This window comes from Lynx rufus, unplaced genomic scaffold (assembly GCF_022079265.1).
Source record: "Lynx rufus isolate CCGP_SWC_20201006 ecotype Redwood Valley unplaced genomic scaffold, mLynRuf1.p SCAF_1, whole genome shotgun sequence".
NCBI lineage: Eukaryota > Metazoa > Chordata > Mammalia > Carnivora > Felidae > Lynx > Lynx rufus.
Window position 1 is genome coordinate 80,200,631 of NW_025814823.1, and position 23,295 is coordinate 80,223,925.

General features: G+C 49.5%; 1 protein-coding gene across 1 annotated transcript in view; it reads right to left on the reverse strand.

Annotated features, from left to right (window-relative positions):
* COL4A1 (collagen type IV alpha 1 chain) overlaps positions 1-23,295 on the reverse strand; it is a 155,062-nt gene that overhangs the window by 49,466 nt on the left and 82,301 nt on the right. The window contains exons 3-17 of the mRNA XM_047086289.1: positions 13,100-13,189; positions 12,966-13,010; positions 11,632-11,676; positions 11,462-11,524; positions 10,931-10,984; positions 10,527-10,553; positions 8,555-8,638; positions 8,408-8,470; positions 5,514-5,549; positions 4,580-4,621; positions 3,100-3,186; positions 2,614-2,640; positions 2,410-2,460; positions 1,598-1,642; positions 950-1,003 (exon numbers count right to left, since the gene is read on the reverse strand). Of these exons, the coding sequence (XP_046942245.1) occupies positions 950-1,003; positions 1,598-1,642; positions 2,410-2,460; positions 2,614-2,640; positions 3,100-3,186; positions 4,580-4,621; positions 5,514-5,549; positions 8,408-8,470; positions 8,555-8,638; positions 10,527-10,553; positions 10,931-10,984; positions 11,462-11,524; positions 11,632-11,676; positions 12,966-13,010; positions 13,100-13,189 (813 nt within the window). The remainder of the gene's footprint in view (positions 1-949; positions 1,004-1,597; positions 1,643-2,409; positions 2,461-2,613; positions 2,641-3,099; positions 3,187-4,579; positions 4,622-5,513; positions 5,550-8,407; positions 8,471-8,554; positions 8,639-10,526; positions 10,554-10,930; positions 10,985-11,461; positions 11,525-11,631; positions 11,677-12,965; positions 13,011-13,099; positions 13,190-23,295) is intronic.

The window sequence follows — 23,295 nt, forward strand, 5'->3', positions numbered from 1 at the left end:
TGGCTGTTCTTTTTCAGGGGCAATTTGGTGGCCTGTGGCAAAATTTTCAAAAAAGAGAGCGTAAACATTGACCCCCCCCCAAATTACACTTGTAGCAATCTGTGACATGGAAACGAGCAGACAAGTGAGCACAGATACTTGTACCCATCCCCACGTGGGTGTGACCCAGATGCCATGCAGAAGGCCTGGGCACAGAGTACATTCCCACGTGGCCGCGCGTGCAGACATCCTCACCCGCATTGTATCACTAAGCAAGGAGGCCAAGAGGCGTCACACATTACTATTTTACAGGGCGTACGTGTGTGTACACACAGGGCAATTGTGCACACACAGGGCGTGGTTTTACAGGGTGTGTGCGTGTGGATACACGGGGCAATGGTGCACTCCGTTTCTGAGAGGGGAATAGAACCATCAGATAAGCTTTCTTTTCTTCACTCTCTCTGCCTTTTCAGCCGTTTTGTAGCCAGATAAAATTCATCTATTACCAAAAATAAGGCATAAAAACTTGAATGAGTGGAACATTTTATGTTCTTTTAAAAAGAATCATACACAGGGGTGCCTGGGTGGCTTGATCCATTGAGCACCTGACTTTGGCCCAGGTCATGATCTCATGGTTCATGGGTTGGAGCCCCACGTCGGGCTCTGTGCTGACAGCTCAGAGCCTGCTTGGGATTCTCTCTCTCCCTATCCCTCTCTGCCCTTCCTCCACTCACACTCTCTCTGTCAAAATAAATAAACCTTAAAGAAATAAATAAATAAAAATTTTTGAATAAATTTTTTTTTAATTTTTTCAAATCACACACACAAATAAAACCACAAAATTAAGTTGTGATTTGCTCGTAGGGAAGGTAAATATTTTTTATTATTTGAGTCCACAGTCCTTTACACTACGAACAACTTCTGGGCTGAACTACAATAAGGTAAATCTCCAAGTAGTGTCACCACTTACCTTGAAACCTTCTCGTCCGGGGAGTCCTGGGTACCCTGCGTCACCTGGGAAGCCCTGAAGTGAAACATGGAGAACAGTAATGAGCAAACAAGGGCAACAGTTTGTTCTTAAGAATTACAGAGAAATACGGGGGCACCTGGGGGGCTCAGGCTGTTAGGCGTCTGGCTTCAGCTAAGGTCATGATCTCTCAGTTTGTGGGTTCCAGCCCTGAGTCGGGCTCTGTGCTGACAGTTCAGAGCCTGGAGCCTGCTTCGGATTCTGTGTCTCCCTCTCTCTCTGCCTCTCCCCCCTTGTGCTCTGCCTCTCTGTCTCAAAAATAAATAAACATTAAAAAAAAAAGTCTCGGGGCTTCTGGGTGGCTCAGTCGGTGGCTCAGTTGGGCATCCGACTTCAGCTCGGGTCATCATTTCACAGTTCGTGGGTTCGAGCCCCACGTCGGGCTCTGTGCTGACAGCTCAGAGCCTGGAGCCTGCTTCAGATTCTGTATCTCTCTCTCTGTGACCCTCCCCAGCTCATACTCTGTCTCTCTCTCTCTCAAAAATACATCAAAAAAAATTTTTCTTAAATAAAAAAAAGTCTTTCCCTTTCGAAAGAAAGAAAGAAAGAAAGAAAGAAAGAAAGAAAAGAAAATTACAGAGAAATGCTTACTGGACTCCCTTTTTCTCCTTTTTCGCCATCTTTGCCAGGTTTTCCCTGTACAATAAAGATTTAGACGTTAGAATTTCATAAAAAATAACAATAAATACGCTCTAACACCAACGCTCTGAACCCCTACGTGAGCTAGCTGCCCACACCACACTAACGAGTAATGCGGTATACAGAGAATAACTGTGGAGTGACAGCCAAAGAGGACTTTCCAGTTTTTAGAAAACAGAGCTGGAGTAGCCCCAAATCTCCCAAGATAACCATTACATTTGGCGACAGAGCTAACAGCAGAGAGGTTTTCTGAATGGCAAGGGGCCGGTGGCAGGTAGGCAGAGGACTCGTTTTAATGGGGGTCTGCACGCATCATTTTCAGGGTAGGAGCAGGACGGGCTCAGGCCGCTACAAGCGGGTGGGTCTCCCGTCCCCAGGATTCAGGGGTGGGAAGCATCGGAACACCTCACGTCTAGGCCATGCAGTCTGAGCTCCGGGCGGAGCCCCGAGCAGACTCAGGAGGCAGCCAAAAAGAGCACCCAGCACTCCGAGCAAGAGGACCGGGGGCTTTCAGTGAGAAGCCAGCAGGCGGGTGGCTGTCCAGAGAGCCCCCCCAGCCCCAGCTCTCTGCGGTGGGAGGCCTCAGCCTTGCCGGGGGGATTTTCAGGTGGAGGTGGCCTCATCCTTCCTGCTACAAGGGCTTCGAGAAAGCCCTTCCGGAGAGGACAGACCTCTTCAACTCGTGTTTCTGTAAGTCTGGGATTCTAGGAAAGGGAGGAGCATGAGTTTATAGTCAGGAACAGAAGGACTTGGGAGGCACTTACTCGGGGCCCTGGCTTTCCGGGCTCCCCTTTCTCTCCAACCCCTGGCATTCCCTTGAAAGAACAGAAAGATTCATTAGGACATTTAAGTAAAATATTAAATTGAGTCGATATTATACTGAAGGTGAAGAAATTCATAACTTCAACCCAACACTTCGTGAACGTTCCCACAAAATGATGATAAACAAATAGGAATGTGGGCCTTACCTGAAATCCAGGTTCACCTTTCTGACCCTAAAAGAAGTTTTAAAAAGAGAGCGAGAGAGTGAGCCATCAGGATTAACGGTTGTATTGATCTTGACACACCACACTGAACATGGAAAAGGAAAACAATGCCTTTTCCCGATACGTCAACAAGGAAATTCTCTTTGGTCTCCCGTGTTCGTGTCCTAACTCCCAGAAGGGTGTGGCTTTAGGAAGACCACGTCATTATGCTCGATCCACGGCAGCTGGGACCCTCCGCCCTCACCCTCAGCCTCTGTCCCTGCTGCAGACCCAGCCTGGCCTCAACCTGGTGCATCTAAGAAGCCCCCACGTGGAGCTCAGCCTTGCCCCAACCCAGTTCAGCTGCCTCTGCTCCCCCTATGCTCATATTTTGCGGGACGGACAATCTATAAACCTGTTTTCTCTGCATCCCTCCAATTTGTCCCAAATTCGAAAGCCGGCATTCACCTAAGAAAGTCCATCTCCTACCTTCTCTCCTTTAGTGGCAAAGTCTCCTTTTTCTTGAACCTGAGCTTGTCCTGGAACCCCCGGGGGCCCACTGACCCCTTGGTCACCCTGGTGAGGCAAAACAGAACATCTGGTTTTCAAAAAGCTAATCATACTCTGTTCTAATCTATCCCCGTCTCAGCACAAAACGCAGTGTCAGTAGGAAGATGGTACATTAAGGACATGAAGCCAGGAGACTCTCACCTCTCAGGGGTCAGGAAAGCCGCTACCTCAGGTAATAGGAATGGAACCTGAACATCTATGAGACGCCTCTGCACGCGTGCATACGTGAGGACCGCACATGCACTTCTGCGGTACATGCATACGTAGCAGGACACAGAGGCTGTCCTCCCGCATTTTGAGGGCACGGAGGGAAGGGTCACAGACTGCTAACACAGCCTGAGAGGAAAGGACGCATCTTTAGGGGCACGAAAAGGAAGGGAACCATTGGGAATGTTCTCCCTCGGGAACTCTGACAGGTGGACGCAGCTAGAAGTACAGAGAATCCCAGTCATCGCACGATGAGTGAGATTCAAAACATTCAATTTGTGGGGTCACCTTCCTCGGAGGTTTATGGAAAGACTGGACCAAATCTGGGGTGAAACATGGAGGCCGCAGGTCAGCCCAGACCTGCCCAGGCCTCTGGTGCACCTGGCGCCCACCGGTGGTGGTCTCTACACTGACTTGGGCTCCGATGGAGAAGAACGTGGGCCCCGCGGCAGGTGCTGCCACAGGCCCGGAATCCCCACTTGGCTGGTGCCCATGTGGCTAGTCTGACGCAGGGAAACTGGTGGAGAGATCACTGGAGGATCAGGGAGCCACTGCTGGCCTCCCTTCTCCCCTGCTCCAGTCTCTGCCTCCCTGCCTCTCCCGACTCATATGATGGCCTTCCATCTCTGCAGGGTTTAGTATAGCTGTGCTACTAACGTCCGAGTCCTAAATGTGCCTCTTTTATAATAAAGTCTGGGTCTGGCTTTATCACTGCCTGGGAACATTCTGATTGAATTCAACGCACAGGGAACTAGAACTAGAATGGCCTTGTATTCTCTGCTGGTCAGACCACACGTAGAAAACCTCAGTGACTTCTAGCCATGCATTTTAAGGAAAACACTAATAAATTCAAGAACATGCAGAGTAGGGGAACTGCGGTTGGGAAGGTCCAAGAGGAGGTCCAGAGGCTGAAATTCTATCATCCCTACAACTGTGATTTTAAACATGACACTCCATGGGACGCCTGGGGGGCTCAGTTGCTTGAACATCCGACTCTTGATTTCAGCTCGGGTCATGATCTCATGGGCGTGAGTGTGAGTCCCACATCAGACACTGTGCTGACAGCATGGAGCCTGCTTGGGATTCTCTCTCTCACCCTCTCTTCCGCTCCCGCTGTCTCTCAAAATAAATAAATAAGTTAAAAAAAAATAAAAAATAAACGTGACAACAGTCCAGAGCCACGTGTACTCACCTTGTCGCCCTTTGGGCCTTGGAAACTTAAGCCCATTTGCCCCTGTTGATTAAAAATTAGGCTTCCGTTATTCGAGTTGTCCACTTTGCTCAAAATCACACAAAATGTAATGATAAGGTGGGGTCAAGGCAGGAGCTGCTTCCAACAAGTATAACATTTTCCACAAAGTTGTGTCCTGTGGTATTCAGTGGCTATTAAAAACGTTCTTTTAAAGTATTATTGAAAAAGAATTCTATAAAACCTTTTTTTTTTTAATTTAAGGTTTTTAAAATGTGACTATAGGGGCGCCTGGGTGGCTCAGTCGGTTAAGCGTCCGACTTCGGCTCAGGTCACAATCTCGCGGTCCGTGAGTTCGAGCCCTGCGTTGGGCTCTGGGCTGATGGCTCAGAGCCTGGAGCCTGTTTCCAATTCTGTGTCTCCCTCTCTCTCTGCCCCTCCCCCGTTCATGCTCTGTTTCTCTCTGTCTCAAAAATAAATTAAAAATAAAATAAAATAAAATGTGACTATAGAAAACTAAAGGAAAGATCAATGATTCCAAAGTAAGGGACTGGTGAAAGGAAAGACAGAACAGATGGATAGATCAGATAGACAGAGAGATGGATAGATGACTGATAGATGAACAGACAGGCAGATGGATGGATAGATGGATGGATAGATGGAAATGGATGAGTGGATAGATGGATGGGTGGACAGGTAGGCAGACAGATGGATGGACAGGCAGACAGATGGACAGACGATGGATGGATGGATGACAGATGGATAGATGGAGGGATGGGTATACGGATACATGGGCAGGTGGGTAGACAGATGTTAAACAGAGATAAAAAAATTATAACTTTCTCAAACTGTTTACAGAGACTAAAGAGCGAGTTATGGTGATTTTGTGGTAGTCTTATACAAATGCTGAAGAAATTCAAATGAAAAATATATTTACCTTTTCACCTGGAGGGCCAGGAGGACCTGGAGGGCCCTGTAAAAAAGAGCATTTTAATTAAATATCATTCATAACCCTGGTAAGCTTTAATTGCTTTTTAATGAGATTATCTTAAGATTCCCATGATTAATATGATATTTGTTAAATATTTAAATTTTATTCCTGTGCTTCGGATCTATAAAATTTTGAAAATAACTAGGAATTAGTCCAGGAAAATAATTACCAGGGATGGAAACACCTCAGAATCTTAGGCACTTCCCCATGAAATCCACTGACCCAACAATGTGCCTGGCTAACAGGTGATGACTTAAATTATCAGCCAAACTCTCTGAGAGCCCTGGGGTTTCCAGGTCAGAAATAACATCACGTTTGTCCACTTTGGATATAACTACTTATCTTAAAAAGTTGAATGATTTCTTCAAGTGCATAGACTGTAGTGAAGTAAAAACCTTCCTGTGTTTGCAGCAAAATTTCAGAATGCTTTTTAATCATTAAAAAAAAAAGCCTAGTCATTCTCTTTCACAAAAATGAGTCCATTTATTTGCAAGAATATAAAAGAGGTTACTTTTGCAAGAATGGACATTAGAGTTGCTGGATTTGGAAGAAAGGAAGGAAGGAAGGAAGGGTCAAAGGGAGGGAAGAAGAAAGGGAGGGAGGAGGGTGGGAGGGAAGGAAGAAGGAAAGAAGGAAGGAAGGAAGGAGAGAGGAAGAGGAGGAAAGAAGGAGGGAGGAAGGAAGGAGAGAGGGAGGGAGAGGAGAAGGGAGGGAGAGAGGAAGGAAGGAAGGAGGGAGAGAGAGAGGAGGAGGAAGGAAGGAGAGATGGAGGAGGGAGGGAGGAGGAGGGAGGAGGGAGAGAGGGAGAGAGAGGAGGAGGAGGAAAGAAGGAGGAAGAAGGAAGGGAGGAAAGGAGGAGGGAGGAAGGAGGGAGGAGGGAGGGAGGGAGGAGGGAGGGAGGGAGGAGGGAGGGAGGGAGGAGGGAGGGAAGGAGGAAAGAAGGAAGGAGGGAGGGAGGGAGGAGGGAGGGAGGGAGGAAAGAAGGAAGGAGGGAGGGAGGGAGGAAAGGAGGAGGGAGAGAGGGAAGAAAGAAGGAAGGAGGGAGGGAGAAAGAAAGGAGGAGCGAGAGAGGAGGAGGAGGGAAGGAGGGAGGGAGGAAGGAGGGAGGAGGGAGGAAGGAGGGAGGGAGGAGGAAGGGAAGGAGGAAAGAAGGAAGGAGGGAGGGAGGGAGGAGGAGGGAGGGAGGAAAGGAGGAGGGAGAGAGGGAAGAAAGAAGGAAGGAGGGAGGGAGAAAGAAAGGAGGAGCGAGAGAGGAGGAGGAGGGAGGGAGGGATGGAGGAAAGGAGGAGGGAGAGAGGGAGGAAAGAAGGAAGGAGGGAGGGAGGGAGAGGAGGAGGAGGGAGGGAGGGAGAAAGAGAGGAGGAGGGAAGGAGGGAGAAAGAGAGGAGGAGGGAGGGAGGAAGGAGGGAGGAGGGAGGGAGGGAAGGAGGAAAGAAGGAAGGAGGGAGGGAGGAAGGAGGGAAGAGGGAGGGAGGGAAGAGGGAGGGAGGGAGGAGGGAGGGAGGGAGGAAGGAAGGAGAGAGGGAGGGAGGGAGGGAGGGAGGAAGGAAGGAGAGAGGGAGGGAGGGAGGAAGGAAGGAGAGAGGGAGGGAGGAGGAAGGGAGGGGGAGGGAGGAGGGAGGGAGGGAGAGAGAGGAGGAGGAGGAAAGGAGGAGGGAGAAGGAAGGGAGGCAAGGAGGAGGGAGAGACGGAGGAAAGAAGGAAGGAGGGAGGGAGGGAGGAAGGAAGGGGGGAAGGAGGGAGAGAGGAAGGAAGGGAGGGAGGAAGGAAGGGAGGGAGGAGGGAGGAAGGGAGGAAGGAAGGGAGGGAGGAAGGAGGGAGGAAGGAAGGAAGGAAGGAGGGAGGGAGAGGGGAGGGAGAGAGGAGGAAGGAAGGAGGGAGGGAGAGGAGGAGGAGGGAGGGGGAGAAAGAGGAGGAGGGAAGGAGAGAGAAAGAGAGGAGGAGGAGGGAGGGAGGGAAGGAGGGAGGAAGGAAGGGAGAAAGGGAGGGAGGAGGGAGGGAGGAGGGAGGGAGGGAGGGAGAGAGGAGGGAGGGAGAAAGAGAGGAGGAGGCAGGGAGGAGGAGGGAGGGAGGGAGAAAGAGAGGAGGAGGGAGGGAGGGAGAAAGAGAGGAGGAGGGAGGGAGGGAGGAAGTAAGGAGGGAGGGAGAGGGGAGGGAGAGAGGAGGAAGGAAGGAGGGAGGGCGGGAGGCGAACCCGAAAGGCCCGAAGGACCGGCAGGCAGGCGGGCGAGGACGGCACACCGCGGCGCATTACTCATCGCCAGGGCACAAGGCACTTGACAAGTAGGGAAGTGTTGTTACTGCCAAGTGTCTCGTGCTCCCAAGCGGAACGAGTGGGGGACATGGGCCCTCCTCCTGGGAATCACGGGCTGTGCAGGAGGCTGGCAGGGAGCGGAGCCTCCGGGGGGCTGTCTCGAGTGCTCGCCCTTTATCACAAGCACGGCGCAGCCCCCGCCGCCGCCCGGTCTGTGTCCACAGCCGCCCGCGAGGCCGGGCCCTCTGGGATGACTGTTCCTACGCGTCCGCGGGCAGGGCACAGGCTGCCTTGTCCAGCTCTGAGCTCGGCCTCCTCCAGCCACAGTATCATCGGCAGCCCCCCAGCCCCTCCACCGGCGAGGGTGCCGTGTGTGGGGGACGACCTGGCCTGCACTATGGCTGCCATGGTTTTCCCCAGGGACCCCAAGTGCCAGCCACACATCTTCCCAAGAAGCTCTCTCTCCCGATCCAAATTAAGAGAGATCGCGACGCTGTGAAGGTTTCAAGAAATCGGATTTATTTTCACAAACACAGTGTTGTTCACTGAATGAGCGACTCCAAGAGACATCCTCCCCCAAACTTACTGGTGGTCCGGTAAATCCCGGGGGGCCAACAGGACCTTGAAGCCCTGGCAGTCCCGGCGAGCCCTGCAATTTAGTGAAAACGCGAGAATGAGATGGGAGCCAGGAAGAGACACTGCATGTGCTTCTAGTGATTTAGCAAACGCTTACTGGTGCTCCTGGGAGTCCGGGAAATCCTCTTTCGCCTTTCAACAGGGTCCCAGGCACGTGGCCAATTATTTCACCTGGATCCCCCTAGGGGGTGAGCAAAAAAAGGAAAGAAAGTCACGAAAACTGACATTCGTAGGAAGAAACCGAGAACCCGTTGCGTAAGAGGCAAGCGTTAGTGGTGCCGAATCAGCCCGTGTCTGGGATTGAGAGCCCGTCCACGCTTGAGATACGCGCGCTGGCCACGTCCACGTTCGCCACGTTCACTGCCACTGCCTCCATGGCCAGCGTCAAGCGCCACGCTTAGCTGGACTCGGCTGCGCCAGGACTGGATGTGGAGGCGTCACACGAGGAGCCCCCCGCTTGTGCGTGGCCGTGCCCCACGCCTGAAGACAGAGCGCAGATCGGGGCCGAGGCTCCATCTGTTCTCCTGCGATAAGGCTTATCTTTCACAAACAGACCCAGGATGAGCATCTGTATAAAACAGGCTGTGATTTCATGTGTCTGCTTGGCCAGGCCACAGTACCCAGATGTTCAGTTAAGCCCCAGTCTGGATGTCCCTGGGAAGGTATTTTTAAGATAAGATAACCATTTACATCAGAAGCCTCTGAGTAAAATGAATTATTCTTCTTAATGTGGGTGGGCCTCGTCCAATCAGCTGAAGGCCTCAAGAGGAAGGGAAAAAAAAAACAAAAACAAAAACCCTGACCTCCCCCAAGAAGAGGAAATTCTGTCTCCAGACAGTCTTTGAACTGGGACCCTGGCTCTTCCCCGGGCCTCCAGGCTGTTCTCCTGCGGATTCTGGACTCTCCAGGCCCCCACAATCTTGCAATTCCTTAAAGTAAACCCCTCTACCAGGATGTACGTCTGTGCCTGTACGTGTGCAAACACACACTCCACACACACACCCTACTGGTTCTGCTTCTCTGCAGAGCCCCGACTAAAATACAGGACTATCGTGAGGATTCTATTTCTCAGGTTTTCTCAGGGACACAGGGACACAGGGACACTCCACCTCATTCGGATATGTGGTCGTCTGCAGTGTGGCTGTTGAAAAAAAAACTGGAACTTGTCCTTTTACAGGGCTGCTCTCAACACCCAGATGCCCCTGCCCCCCAAACTGCTCTGCAGCACACATGGGGGCGGGGAGTGGGCACACGCTTTGAGTCATCTCGGTGTGACCACAGCCCCCGGCCACATCACCGCCCACCTGTCTGGGCAGGACCCGTGGGCCAGGTTCCTTTTGCCCCCCTCCCCCCCCCAGTCCCAGAGAAGAATGCTGGAGGGGCTGGGACAGAGCTGAGCACCTGCACGGATTCACTCCGAGCTTGCTCAAGGCGCGAGTGTGGATGAAGGACAGGGACCCGTTATTCTGGACGCCGCAGCGGGAGGGGCTCAGGGCTTCTCCTCCTCACCATGTGCAGAGGGTCCGGGGCCACCCTGACACAGGGACAATCAAGCTGACGAAGCCCATGGTTTGGCTCTGAATAAGGGGGGTGGGCAGGACACCAAGGGTCTCACCTAAAGTAACTGGGGTCTTCCTGCAGGAATTATAGAACTTATAAGACAGTGTCTCCAGATCACAGGCCACAGAACAAGATGGTGGTATTCAGGTGAAACCACAGAGATTAAACACGGTAACAGTCTGAGTGTTTCTGCCCACGGCTCTGGAGGGGGAGTGCCACCCAGTCTGTCTACACAGAAAATTAATCTGGACTGGACTCACATCACTCACATCGCACCATGCTCCCTGTTTCTGCTTATTTCCGATTCAGAAACTGCACCTGGTGTCTAAAGTTTACCTCCCAAAATTTAAGTTTGTGCCTATGACTCAGACACTCTTTAAACAGAGCAGGGTTTAGACAAACGCATTACCAGGCCACCAGTTGACCCAAGGACATACAGTAAAGCTGTGTCTACAGCATCTGCTCTATGTAGGCACCCGTGATGAACCCAGTCGAGTGTAAGTACATACCTTCATTCCTGGTAACCCTGGTGGTCCCTATAAAAGAAAAGGCTGGTATTAGTTTTGTTTCTCTCAAAACAGCATTAGCATTAGGACAGAAGTGCAAAAAAAAAGGGGGGGGGGAAGAAAGTGAAGAAGAGAATTTTTTTTCAAATATTTTTTAATGTTTGTTTATATTTGAGAAAGATAGTGGGAGTGTGCGAGTAAGAGAGGGGCAGAGAGAGAGGGAGACATGGAATAGGAAGCAGGCTCCAGGCTCTGAGCTGTCAGCCCAGAGCCCGACACGGGGCTTGAACCCATGAACCGCGAGATCATGACCTGAGCTGAAGTCAGGACACTTAACTGACTGAGCCACCCAGGTGCCCCAAGAAGAGAAGAATTAAAACCGAAGAAAGAAACGATGCTATACTCACGGGATTTCCAGTGAATCCAGGCAAACCCGGAGGCCCCAGAGGCCCTGGCTCGCCCTGAGGGGACAGCAGAAAGTCACTCGGGTGTGTGGCCAGGCACACAGCACATCCTCCCAGACGCCCACACCAGGTACTCTGTCCTTCCCTTCACAGATCCTTCACTTGTTGGGACCTCCTAACAATTACCTGTTGGCAGCTACCCTGCTCAGTGCTACTTGGTGACAGGAGAAATACACATGAGAATATAACGGATAGGGACAAGGGATAATAATAACATTTCCTTATTTGCTTCAGCAACAGATTAGAGGCAAGAAATTTAGTGTTTATAGCAATCGCAGGATAAGAGTCCACAAAAAAGGCACAGCTTTGCCTTTTGTGAATATTAAATATGGGGAAACTGATTTCCTCATCAATTAAAGGACACTTTAAGGCGAACAGCTTTCCATCTGTGGCAACGAAAACCGTGTCATAGGACTTCTCAACACGAGTCGGGTAACCAGAGCACGGGAGGAAGGGTCTGTGTTCCAAATTTACCTTTGTTCCATTGCATCCGGGGATACCTGGAGGACCGGGGGGGCCATCTTGGCCGGGAATACCCTGCAATTAACAAAGTGAAAAGTAGCCAGAACAGAGGATCACATGATGGTGGGGTCACGCACATCAGAAGTCTCCTTAAGGAAGCATACAGGAAGTTAGATACATACAGGAAGTCCTGGGTTTCCCGGGTAACCTGATGCTCCTGGGGGTCCCTGTAAGGATGGAAATGAGAGAGTGCAGTGAGTCGGGGGGACCCTTGTCTCCTCCCACCACACCCACCTGGCTCAGGTTGTCACACCCGTGTCGCTGGGGCTCAGGGCATCCACCCTAAGCACACACTGCATTCTGGGGGCAGGCAGCTGAGGGCCCGGCCCCCGGAAGCAGCAACTCTATACCAAAAGCTGACGCTAATTACAGCAAAACCTTGGCTTGCAAGTCACTGGTTCTGCGAGGGTTCCACAAGACGAGCAAACACCTCTAATACATTTTAACTTGATAAACGAGCGGTGTCTTGCAATACGAGTCCTTCGTGACACCGAACGTCACGTGATCACAACTGAGCCTGTGGTTCTTGAAATCCACTTTGATACACGAGTGCTTTGGATGACAAGTGTGTTTCCAGAAGGAATTATGCTCACAAACCAAGGTTTTACTGTACTTCTAAGACCAAGGCTGCACAGCCACAAAATAACCCTGTCCTCATTCCACACTTTGTGATTTGTAGGTAAAATATATTCTTTATTATGTGTATAGTGTGTATGTAAACATACACGTTATATACGTAGTATACGTGCAAACACATACAAGTTACGTGTATATAAATACAGACACAATTTACATTAAAATCGCACACTGCTGGGAAGAAGCATTTGTAAGAGAACTCGGTTCACTGGGGGGACTCGGTTCACTGGGAAGCCCAGTCCTTCCCAGTGGAAGTCTGGATCTGATCCGTCACGGGCACCCCCGGGGCCATTTCCTCTACCTCCTGCCCAAGGTGCCGGGGACTGTGTCAGAACAGCGGAATGAAACATTTACAGCGCCTGTTTCTCTGCTTTCAGAACGTGCTTTCAGAGGTCTTCCTCTTTGCATTTGCCAGGAATGGAAGGAGCAAAACCAGAGTGCAGTGTGAAGAAGGAAGACCCAAGTGAGCGCTGAGAAGGTATGCCCTTTTCTCGATAATGGCAGCCCTTTTCTTCCATGACTTGTAGACACGTCATCGCCCCTCCCCCAAAGCACACGGTGTGTGCAAGAACCCTCTGGAAGAACAGAACCCCGACGGGAAAAGCCACCACAAGGGCGGGGGTCAGAGCAGGGGGCTCACGTCAGCCCCCCGGCCCCGCACGGTTGGAGCTCTGGGAAGATGGACGGGCAAGGATGGGGGCAGAGGGGGCGCCCCCCAGGGCTGCTAGGAGGTGAGAAGGGGTGAAGGGCCCTCAAGCAGAGGCATCACTGTATCACACATCACCACAGCCTCACGGACTTAGGTGACAGGTGTACTCACCCTTGTCCCCTTTGTTCCAGGCAGTCCGGGTTCTCCAGTGTCACCCTGCAAGCAAACAGAAGTGCCACCGTGACAAGAACGTGGACCACCTTAAACTCACACCCTCCTCCCCGCAGTGGCACGGCCAAGCTTACCTTCTGTCCTGGGGGCCCCTGCGGCCCCTCCGGTCCTTGCATCCCGGGGAACCCGATGACACCCTGCAAGCCCGGGAGGCCTCTTTCGCCCTGCGGGGGAGAAGGAGCAGGTCAGACGGGAGGTGCGCTGGCAGAAATGGAGGGAAGGGATCGGCACTCCCCCTTGCCACGACCGTCCAGCACCGCACAAGTCCCTGCGGGCACCTGAAGGTCCACGCTCCAAACTAACTCCCGTTCCAGGAGGCTTTTCTCCACTGCGTGCCAAGCTCTTTGAGCACAGGAGTGTTCACCTCCGACACCTGGGACAATGCTTTCTATGTTCTATATTCTAAATGCTCAATAACTTACCGGGTAAATAAAATAACGGCTAGTTGGGATTTTTTCACCGAGTTGATTATGCTGTCATTCAACTAGTGGGATCTTATTATCGGCACGCACGGCACTGAGAATCTGTAAGCAGAGCTTCACAGTTTTCCTTCGGATTCCTAGGAGGTGTGTAGGCAGAGCTCATGGTGTGAGCTTCCACACGAGATGCTGAGACCTCTCTGTGCCATCAACAATCGGACGATGGGCTTTCAAAAGTGTCCTTAAAAAGTGTTTGTTTGCAAAGGCACAAAGTTTAATTAGAGTCTCTGCCAATGCTCTTGGAGCAAAAAGAAATAAGAAACATTGTTTTTAAAATACTATCATTCATTGGGGGGGGGGGTGCCTGGGTGGCTAAGTCCATTAAGCATGTGACTTTGGCTCAGGTCATGGTCTCACAGCTCATGAGTTCGAGCCCCGTGTCAGGCTCTGTGCTGACAGCTCGGAGCCTGGAGCCTACTTCAGATTCGGTCTCCCTCTCTCTCTGCCCCTCCCCTGCTTGCCCTCTATCTCTCTCTCAAAAATAATAAATAAACATTAAAAAAAATTAATAAAATAAAAATATAAAATACTGTCATTCAGTGCATGTGCAGGCGGTCGTAATACACTCAAAAAGGAAAAAGAAAGGTCCAAATGTCTGGGGTTCTGAGCCCGAAGCTGGCGCTTGAAGGATGAACACAAAATAAGTATGTGAAGAAAAGAGAGGAGTCACTGAGCCTGGAAGGTGGGGAACAGGCAGCGATGAGGGCGATCTCAGTCCCATGAGCACAAGAAACTAAAAAAAAAAAAATACAACCAGCACAAGAGTACGCAGAACGTCAATGTTTGACCCGGAAACAGGATTTCTCCCAGAGGCACCAGTGAGCCCGTGACCTGATGCACGACAATGAAGGAAGATCGCCACACTTAGACTGCCAAGATAAAACCACCCACAATCGCGACCTGAAATCATGAAAACTTGTGTGCTTTACAGTACGTGGACTTCACTGCAATCTTCCAGAACAAAGGGTGCAGATGAAACAGCCATCGCCAGCTGACTTGAAAAAGCAGACGGTCCTATGGATTACTTAGCACCCAGTACTTTCTCAGTCATATCGGCCCAAAGCAAAACTAAACAGGCGAGCTATACAGTATACAACATAAGCATTTTACCCCCAGAAGAGCAGGTCCCCGAGAGTTACTGGAAAGTTTCACCGTCGTACAGACGGAGGGAAACAGGGCAAGGGGTCTAGGATCTGCCCTTCTCTCCACACCACTGGCCGGTCCTGGCATTGCTGGCAAATTCAGCACCTGTTGCATTTTTAGAAGCGCAGAATGGGGCTCTGAACTTGGGACTTCCACCGCTGCCCCCCCACCGTGGACCGCAGAATTAGCTGGAAGTGGAAGTCGGGAGTCCAGAAGCAGCGTGTGAGCAAATGTGCAGATGAGTGCAAACTCGAGAAGACACAATGAAATGGTAAAGGGATTCAAGAAAACTAAGCCGTGCAGCCTGGCACAGCCCTCAGGACAGCAGCGTCCAGAGACTCCACCCAGAGGAGCAAATGCTAACGTGCCCGGAGCCCTTGGCACAGGATTCGACACGGCTGGCTCCTCCTCCCGAGAACTGGGACAGCCGGCAAAGGAAAGCGTTCTCAGACCAACACCTGTTCACATGGAAAGCTACTCAAATATATTCATTCTTACACTGAAACATAATGAACCGTGGGCTCCAACCACAGAGAGCGCTGACCATAGAGATGCTCCGTCATCGTGCCCACCTCCTCGCTACTACTCGGATGTGGGAAAATTCTACCCGAAACAGAATAGAACTGAACTGCCAAGAGCTGGCTGAGAAAAATACATGAACACCGAGTTGTGTCTCCCCAGATAACCTAATAGGACATCGGAAGGACGTGTGAGAGGCGCATCGATGTAAGAGCCTTCCCATGTATTTGGTGGCATATTTTTAGAACTTCATTAGTATTTGGCTCTATCGCTATGAGACCCAGTGCAGAGAAGACTTTATAATTCTCATTTTAACCATGGAACGCATGGAGGCCGAGAGCCAGATTCGCTGAGTTCTGCAAGTTTCTCACTGAGTCAGCGCTAAAGCCAAAAATAGAAATGAGGTCAGCCTGCACCACAGTGCATGGTTTTTCTAGGTCACTAGAGCAAGCTGGTTCCCAGCAAACTGTTGAATGATTCACCAACGTGAAGTTAGCCCCTCTTATGTCCATTTCACAGACAGGGACGTTAGGATTCTGACACGGAACTGACTTGTCACATGTCACCGGGTGACCCCTGCACGCTGCTGGGAACAGAACACAGAAATCAGACTCCCAGTCTTTGCTTACACCACAAGAACACATTCTTTCCCAAATGTCCCTGGAACACTTAAGCAATCCGTATATCCCAAGAGTTTTGGAATTAACTAGCTACGAAGGAAGTGACTCCTCCATTGACATGGTTCTTGTTATCTCCCACGTATTTTTTTTTTAACTTTCCCACTCTTTTTGTTCAGACAAGAGTGCACATGAATAATCCAATATCCCGTGCCCCGTCCAAGGCTATTATGGGCACCCGAGCAGAGCCAGCAGACAGGATAAACGTTCAAACAGCTATACAGTTAGCTGGCACACAGCGTGCACGGAATGCAGGCCAAATTACTCCTCTGAGCTTTCAGCAAATCCCCACTGTCGTTGTAGGAAGCGTTGGCTGATCCAGACAGGCAGTGCAGCTGTAGAAGTAAGACCTCGACTGTGGCCACCCGTACACTGGGGGTCAAGGCAGGAGGGGTTGTGCCGTCAGCGTCCCTGAGAAACAGGACCGAGTCATCTACACCCCACGATGCGGTAAAGGCAAAGGCCAAGGGGCGCCTGGGGGGCTCAGTCGGTCGAGCGTCCGACTTCAGCTCAGGTCATGATCTCACAGTTAGTGAGTTCGAGCCCCTGCGTCGGGGCTCTGTGCTGACAGCTCAGAGCCTGGAACCTGCTTCGGATTCTGTGTCTCCCTCTCTCTGCCCCTCCCCTGCTCGCGCTCTGTCTCTTTCTGTCTCTCGAAAATGAATAAACATTAAAAAAAATTTTTTTTTAAACAAGGCAAGGTCCAAAAGGCCATGGCGGCCACCTAACCCGTACCGGGCAGAAATGGAACCCCCGACCACTGTTCATCACAGTAATGAGCATCTCCAATGGAGGGAAGACCAGAGAAGCTGGTAAAATATGACGCAAAAGTGTGGATGCAATTGCATTTCATACTTTTATTCTCCAACGTCAGTGCAACTGTATTAGATTCATTTTAAAACGCCTATGCATCAACAGCAGAACCGATTACCAATGTGTCCTCAAATGATGGAATTCAGAGTTTGAAGAGGAAGAGCAAAATGCCATCATTATAAAGATGAAAGAATACAGCCATGGAGAATAATCTTGGCATTGAAATTAGCCATTCTAAATTAGGCATGAAATACAGTTTCATGCATGGAGTAACTTACAAATTTTGCATAACGTATGTATTATCTAAAGCAAGGACATACTTTTAAAACTCCATCAGATAGGAGGATAAAAGATTCTGTTATAATATCAATTACTCCCCTTCCTCTTAAAATGCTTATGGAAACAAGCTCAAGATGGAACTCCAACGCTAGGACGTGACACCCCTTCCTGTCCAAGTCAGGAAAATCCAAATACAAACGAAGCCCCCTGGTTGGCTGAAATTGGAAGAGTTGTAAAGCTTCTAACTTCGAAGGGTAATACAGTTACGAACCACAAACACTGAAGTTAACACAACATAAATCTAAAGTAAGCGGTCAAGTCCTACTACTAGAGGCCGTAGCATGCCTGTTTCAAGAGTCGGCATGGGATCACATCCTTTTAGTTAAGTTTTAAATTAAGTTTTCACATCTAAAATGATATGACCGAGGATCTTTACAGTGGACAGAAGCACAAGAAAAGTGTGTCCAGAGCACCAGGCTTCCTGGCCCCAGGAGGGCTGACTGCAGGGAGGGTAGAGCCATCCACACGCTTGGGTTCATCCATCACAAAGCAGAACGGACCTCACAAGCGGTGTCAGTTGGAGACATTTTGTAGCGGGGTTTCCACCTCTTAGAAGTAAATACAGTGAGATCGTTTTATTCGTTCACTGTGATCGGCACCCTCTCTGAATTCGCTAAAATCGCTGAGCGGATGGATGAACTAGCCAGTAGCGACCCACGCTCGTATGGGCGTGCGCCCTAGAAACTCAACGCGTAGTACAGGATGGTGACTGGGCCACGGGGCCCCTTTCCAGGTCTGAAGCCATGCGGGCGCCGTGGGAACCCCAGCTGACATATGTGCCTGCGGCCGAAGCAGCAACAGAAAAAGCAAGCTGTGATCAGGACAGGACCCCGGATCAGCTGTTTCTTTCTGTCACTGGGCGCCTGGAGGCTTCCATTTCCAAGCAAAGCTGCAAATGAGTGAAGGAATGAAAGCATTCACTTTTGGAGCCAGGACTCACCAAGAATTCAGCGATGGGGAAACGATTTCAAATGACGGGTCACAGTCAGTCAATGGGTGACATGGGGACTCGGCCAAAAATTCCACAAGAGCAATTGCTGAGCCCAACAACCATCTGCGGGGCCATTTCCTGAATGCCGACAGTGGGAAAGTGGTGGGAAGTGTCACGGGGTCCTGGAAAAACTCTGACGAGGCCCCACTGGGAGCTCCGCCCACACCACGAGGCCTGCCACCGTGGTGGGACTACCGCCCTGGCGCCCCGGCGGGAGGGGAAATACACAGCTGGAGCCCTGAACACGCTTTCCAAAGAGGAGGACGTAAAGACTGATTCTCCTTTGCAGTAGGAGACACGTACCTGGATTCCTACACGAACACGCGTGTGTTAATTTAACGTATACTATGTTTCTTGAGTGAGTTAAAGATGGGGCGAAGACTGTTTCACGTGACGACTCCATCACTGCTATTGTTTCTTGCATTTTAAAATTTTAGTATTGAAGCAGGAGAGAGAAAAATAATGCTGCTCAAAAAGCCTGGCTACTGATCTTTATCTTCTTCCCCAAACTCTCTCTTTCTCTCTCCAGCCCTCGCTGATGTTCAGCTCAAAGATCAATATTCAGAATCTTTACGTTGCAGCACTCCAGCAAATATGTGTTAAGAGCTTGAGCAATTATATATGGAGGGGGAGTAAAGATGAGCATTTAAGAGGTTGTTTCTAGAAACGAAGGCATTTCTAGAACGTCCTTTACAAATTCAAGGGAAGAGAAGACTCGGAAACGTGTTGGGGAAAAAAAAAATCCCCCAACCCGTGACCTTGGAGTTCATGACCTCATGGGCTGTCAGATCCATTCCATTCCTAGGAGGGTTCTGGACCCATCCTGCCTCTTCTAACCCCACCCCGCCTCTTGCCACATGGCCACCACCAGGCTTATGACTCTGGGGCTGCGGATGGTCGGGTCTGCACGGAGAATGGGGCAGACCTACATGCTGAACCGTGGGAGGGCAGCTGGCTGGGAGCCCTTTCCCCTCTGCAACTTTACGTAGGTCATTCTGCCACCGGCTTCCTGGGCAGGAACTCCCAACCCTGCGGAGAGGATCCCTCTCGTGGATAAGGCCCACCTAGGCCCAGCTGATGGCTCCCCAGCTTCAGACAGCCCACAGACACAGCACTTCTCCAAGTCTCCATGTTCAAGGACAGATTTCCTTTGGATAAATCCTGATACTGAAACATAATTTGAGCCCACGATACACTCTAGCACAATTCTCGGAATTTCAGCACCGCCGTGAAGCCGGCTGGTGGAGCCAAAGTCTCAAATCGTGCGTAACACAAAACGAGCAGGAGGACGGTTGCAGGGGAGCGCACAATATGGATGTGTGATTAATCAACATTGGCAACGAACAGAACCCTCGATACTTTCTGACCTGCAAAAATCCACTTTGTACATCAACTTGGAAGAAAACAAAAAAGGAATTACAGAGAGTTCTTCACGAAATACTTTCTACAGAACCATCATTCAAAGCAAGAATAACGTGAAAGAGTCCTAGGTGTTGTCTTCATAAATTTAAACTGCTCGCCTACAGCCATCTAAGAGCCAAACGTCCGACTTCACCCTTCTAGTGGGAAAAACTTTCTAAAAAGCAAAATCAAGTGCTGACAAATTGTTAGCAGAAAAAAACAAATACAAAAACAAAACGACAACAACAAAAAAAACACTTTAAAATCTTCCAAAGGCCCCTAGGACTTGTAAAATTTCCTGACATGTCTCCCTAATTACAGCTGAATACTGCGGACAGCGGACATGCTTGAAAGCCGTAAGCGGTAGCCAGGATCTTCGGCGGCAAACGTGTGCTTCAGAATTTGTTTCTTATGCTCTCTCTGAAAAACCAGGCTAACATGCTTTCGTTAAGTCTCCCTCTGAAGCAGGCATCTGCTCAAAATACTTTGAAGTGTAAATATTTTAAGCCATTCCCCTGAAGAAGTCAGCTGCCCAAACTGGGAAGAGGAGAAACAGCGTGATAACATTTTCCCCAAGTGCTGTGGATGTATTCTGCCAAATCCCGCGTATACATTTCCTGGTAAAGTTGACCTTCACCCACAGCTTATGTCCATTTTCCCAGCAAACTGCAACCAAAGGCCGTTCGTTCTCTGGGAAACATTTGTCCCTCCTGGCCTCTATTAACTCATTCAAATTTCAAGGAGAAGGTTCAAATTTCTGGATGGGTTCTCCTGTAGCCTCCCCCCACCCCCACCCAGGAGCCCTTCACTCACATGCACTTTTGTCCCCCTCCAGCCTACACCCTGGTTCTCCGCCGCCTCCCCGGCCAGGGTCCCCGCCTCCGGGGAGCACCCAGTGGGGCTCAGAAATGGATGTTCCCATCTGAAACGTTTGTATTCATACCCCACCCCTTACCATCCCCCAGCACCCGACACATCCCTGGATCTCAGCCAAACATCCCTTCCTTGGGGAAGACCTTTTAGATGCAGGTGATCTGAAGAAGACAATTGCATCTAACTAATCCAGCTCAATTAAGAGGCAATAAGCAAAGGGGGAATGGGCTTTTAGAGACGCGTGTAAAGAAAGCCCCACAACTCTGGCTTCCCACCACAAGGGGGCGCTAGGGGACTACGCTGTCTTCAAATTAAACCCTTCTGGAACCTGAAGCCTTCAGCCTTTTTTACTATTCATCATATTAATGGACTAATATTAAATATTCAGTGCTGTTGAAGATCTTAGCATGGGCACAGTTCAGAGAAGTCAGTTTGATAAGGCCTAAAAGATACAATACCCAGGGAAAGAGAGAATTTTACTTAGAATTAAAAATGTAGGGGCACCTGGGTGGCTCCGACTTTATCTCAGGTCATGATCTCGCGGTTTGTGGGTTTGAGCCCCGCGTCAGGCTCTGTGCTGACGGCTCGGAGCCTGGAGCCTGCTTCGGATTCTGTGTCTCCCTCTCTCTCTGCCCTTCCCCTGCTCACGCTCTCTCTCTGTCTCTCAATAATAAATTAAAAAAAATTTTTTTTAAGAATTAAAAATGTAATTAAAATTAAATATGAGACTAGTAGCCTGAACATGAAGGCTATAACATGGCAGGTGAGTGTTGATGAACCCACCAGTAATAAGAATGGTGGCTAGTTCTCAGTTTGCTTCTTCCATTCATTTTATAAACTGAGTACTTGAATCGAACAATAATACAGGAAAAAAGTAAATTCAGCTTTCTAAATGATGGCATGAAAATAGCACACATGGAAAAAATTTTAAATCCCTACAAAACATTCATAAAACAGGTAGAAGCTGACAGGAGAATTTCTTTAAAGGCTTTTCTTTGGTCCCTTCTACTTCAAGTTTATAGGAAACACATACATAAGGTGATTTAATCCATTCTGCTGATCTTTGCCATTTGTGAAGGCAAAAAATTCATCCAATTTTTAATGGCTTCCAAAAAAGATGATTAACATCTCCCTTGCTAACAACTTGATTTACTGACATGGAGCTCGTGTGAAAATCAGAACCGTAAATGCCTGTGCCTAATCCTACTACCTTCTGTTCTGTCTGTCATACACAGACTTAAAGATTGTGTTTTAAAGCAGAAAAAACAGTATAGACATAAAAGGTAGCTCTATTGAGGCTCGGACCCTCACCATGGCTGTGGACGGTTGTGCATGTTACACACTGCAGCGAGTACAGGGCGAAATCCAGCTGCAGCTCAGCACTGGCCTGGCAAGGGGAGGGGGCGCTGGTCTAACAGGCACAGAGCTGGGCAAAACTCAGTAGCAGCAAAGCCACCAAGCTAGAAATAGACCCTACAAAGGGGTTCTGTTTATGAACAAATGCTTACAAAGCTGCACTCCGGAGAAAGGGAATAATCTTGCCTAAGAGGAGCTGTGCTTCCACTCACCAGCACAAGTGCCTTTTCTTCTTTTTTTTTTTTTTTAACATTCCATGGGATTTATCAAAATTCTATGTTATACCTTGAAGATTGGGAGGAGGAGAGACACCGCAGGAAAATAACTAATTGACAGCAAAGTAACAAGGTTATTAAGAAGTAGCAGAGGTAGCAGCTCTGGAGGATGTGGACAGAAAAAGTACATCTTTTTCTCAAAAGACACTTTGCAGGGCGCCCAGGGGGCTCAGTCAGTTAAGCGCCCGGCTTCAGCTCAGGTCACGATCTCATGGTTCGTGAGTCCAAGCCCCTCATCAGGTTCTGTGCTGACAGTGTGGAGCCTGCTTGGGATTCTCTCTCTCCCCCTCTCAAAAATGAATAAACATTTTTTTTAAAGCAGATACTTTGCTCTGTTTTCACTATCGCCAACCACCTTGAGATTTGGAGAGATGGCTTCCATGTCGTCAGCAAACTTGAGAAAGAGCGATCAGTGCACGAAACCTAAACAGCCTTGGAGGGTTTTCATGTTACCATAATGAGGATGTTATTCACCTGAACCTGGAAATGTATGTGGGTGTGTGACACAGCCCTGGAAGTGCGTGCATCCTGAACAAAATCGGGACACATAAAAGTCAGGAAGTGCCACAATCTAGGTCAGGCATTGTGTGTGTGTGTGTGTGTGGTCTGTGTTAACAATAAAAATGAAAAATGCAAAAGAAATGCCCTGACAGTAATCATCATAGTTAATAACATGAAAGGCACGCAAGGTATCGGTCAGGTTTAACCTTCAGAAAAATTGCCAGTTGTCCGTTAAGAAAAAAATTTTTTCTGTTTTTTCCTTAAAAATGTAGTTAAATGCAACTACCTATCAAAAGTAGGTTTTACGGCAAAAATAAATAAAACCATTTTAAAAAATTAAAAAAAAAAAAGGGCGCCTGGGTGGCTCGTCGGTTAAGCGTCCGACTTCGGCTCAGGTCATGATCTCACAGTCTGTGGGTTCGAGCCCCGCATTGGGCTCTGTGCTGACAGCTCAGAGCCTGGAGCCTGCTTCCGATTCTGTGTCTCCCTCTCTCTCTGGCCCTCCCCTGCTTATGTTCTGTCTCTCTCTGTCGCAAAATAAATAAAAACATTCAAAAGTAGGTTTTATGGGTGTCCCTGCTCCCCAGCACCCAGCACAGACAGCACATAGTAGGTGTTCACTAAGTATTTTCAGGAGTGAATCAGGGGACACAAAGTATTAAAGATTCCAAGGAAAGGGGCACCTGGGGGGGCTCAGTGGGATGAGTGTCCGACTCCTGGTTTCAGCTCAGGTCATGAACTCAGGGCTTCACGGGTTCGAGCCCCGCATCTGGCTTCACACTGACGGTGCAAAGCCTGCTTGGGGATTCTCGCGCTCTGCCCCTCCCCCACTCATGCTGTCTTTGTCTTTCTTAAAATAAATAAATAAACTTAAAAAAAAAAAAAGATTCCAAGGAAATAATA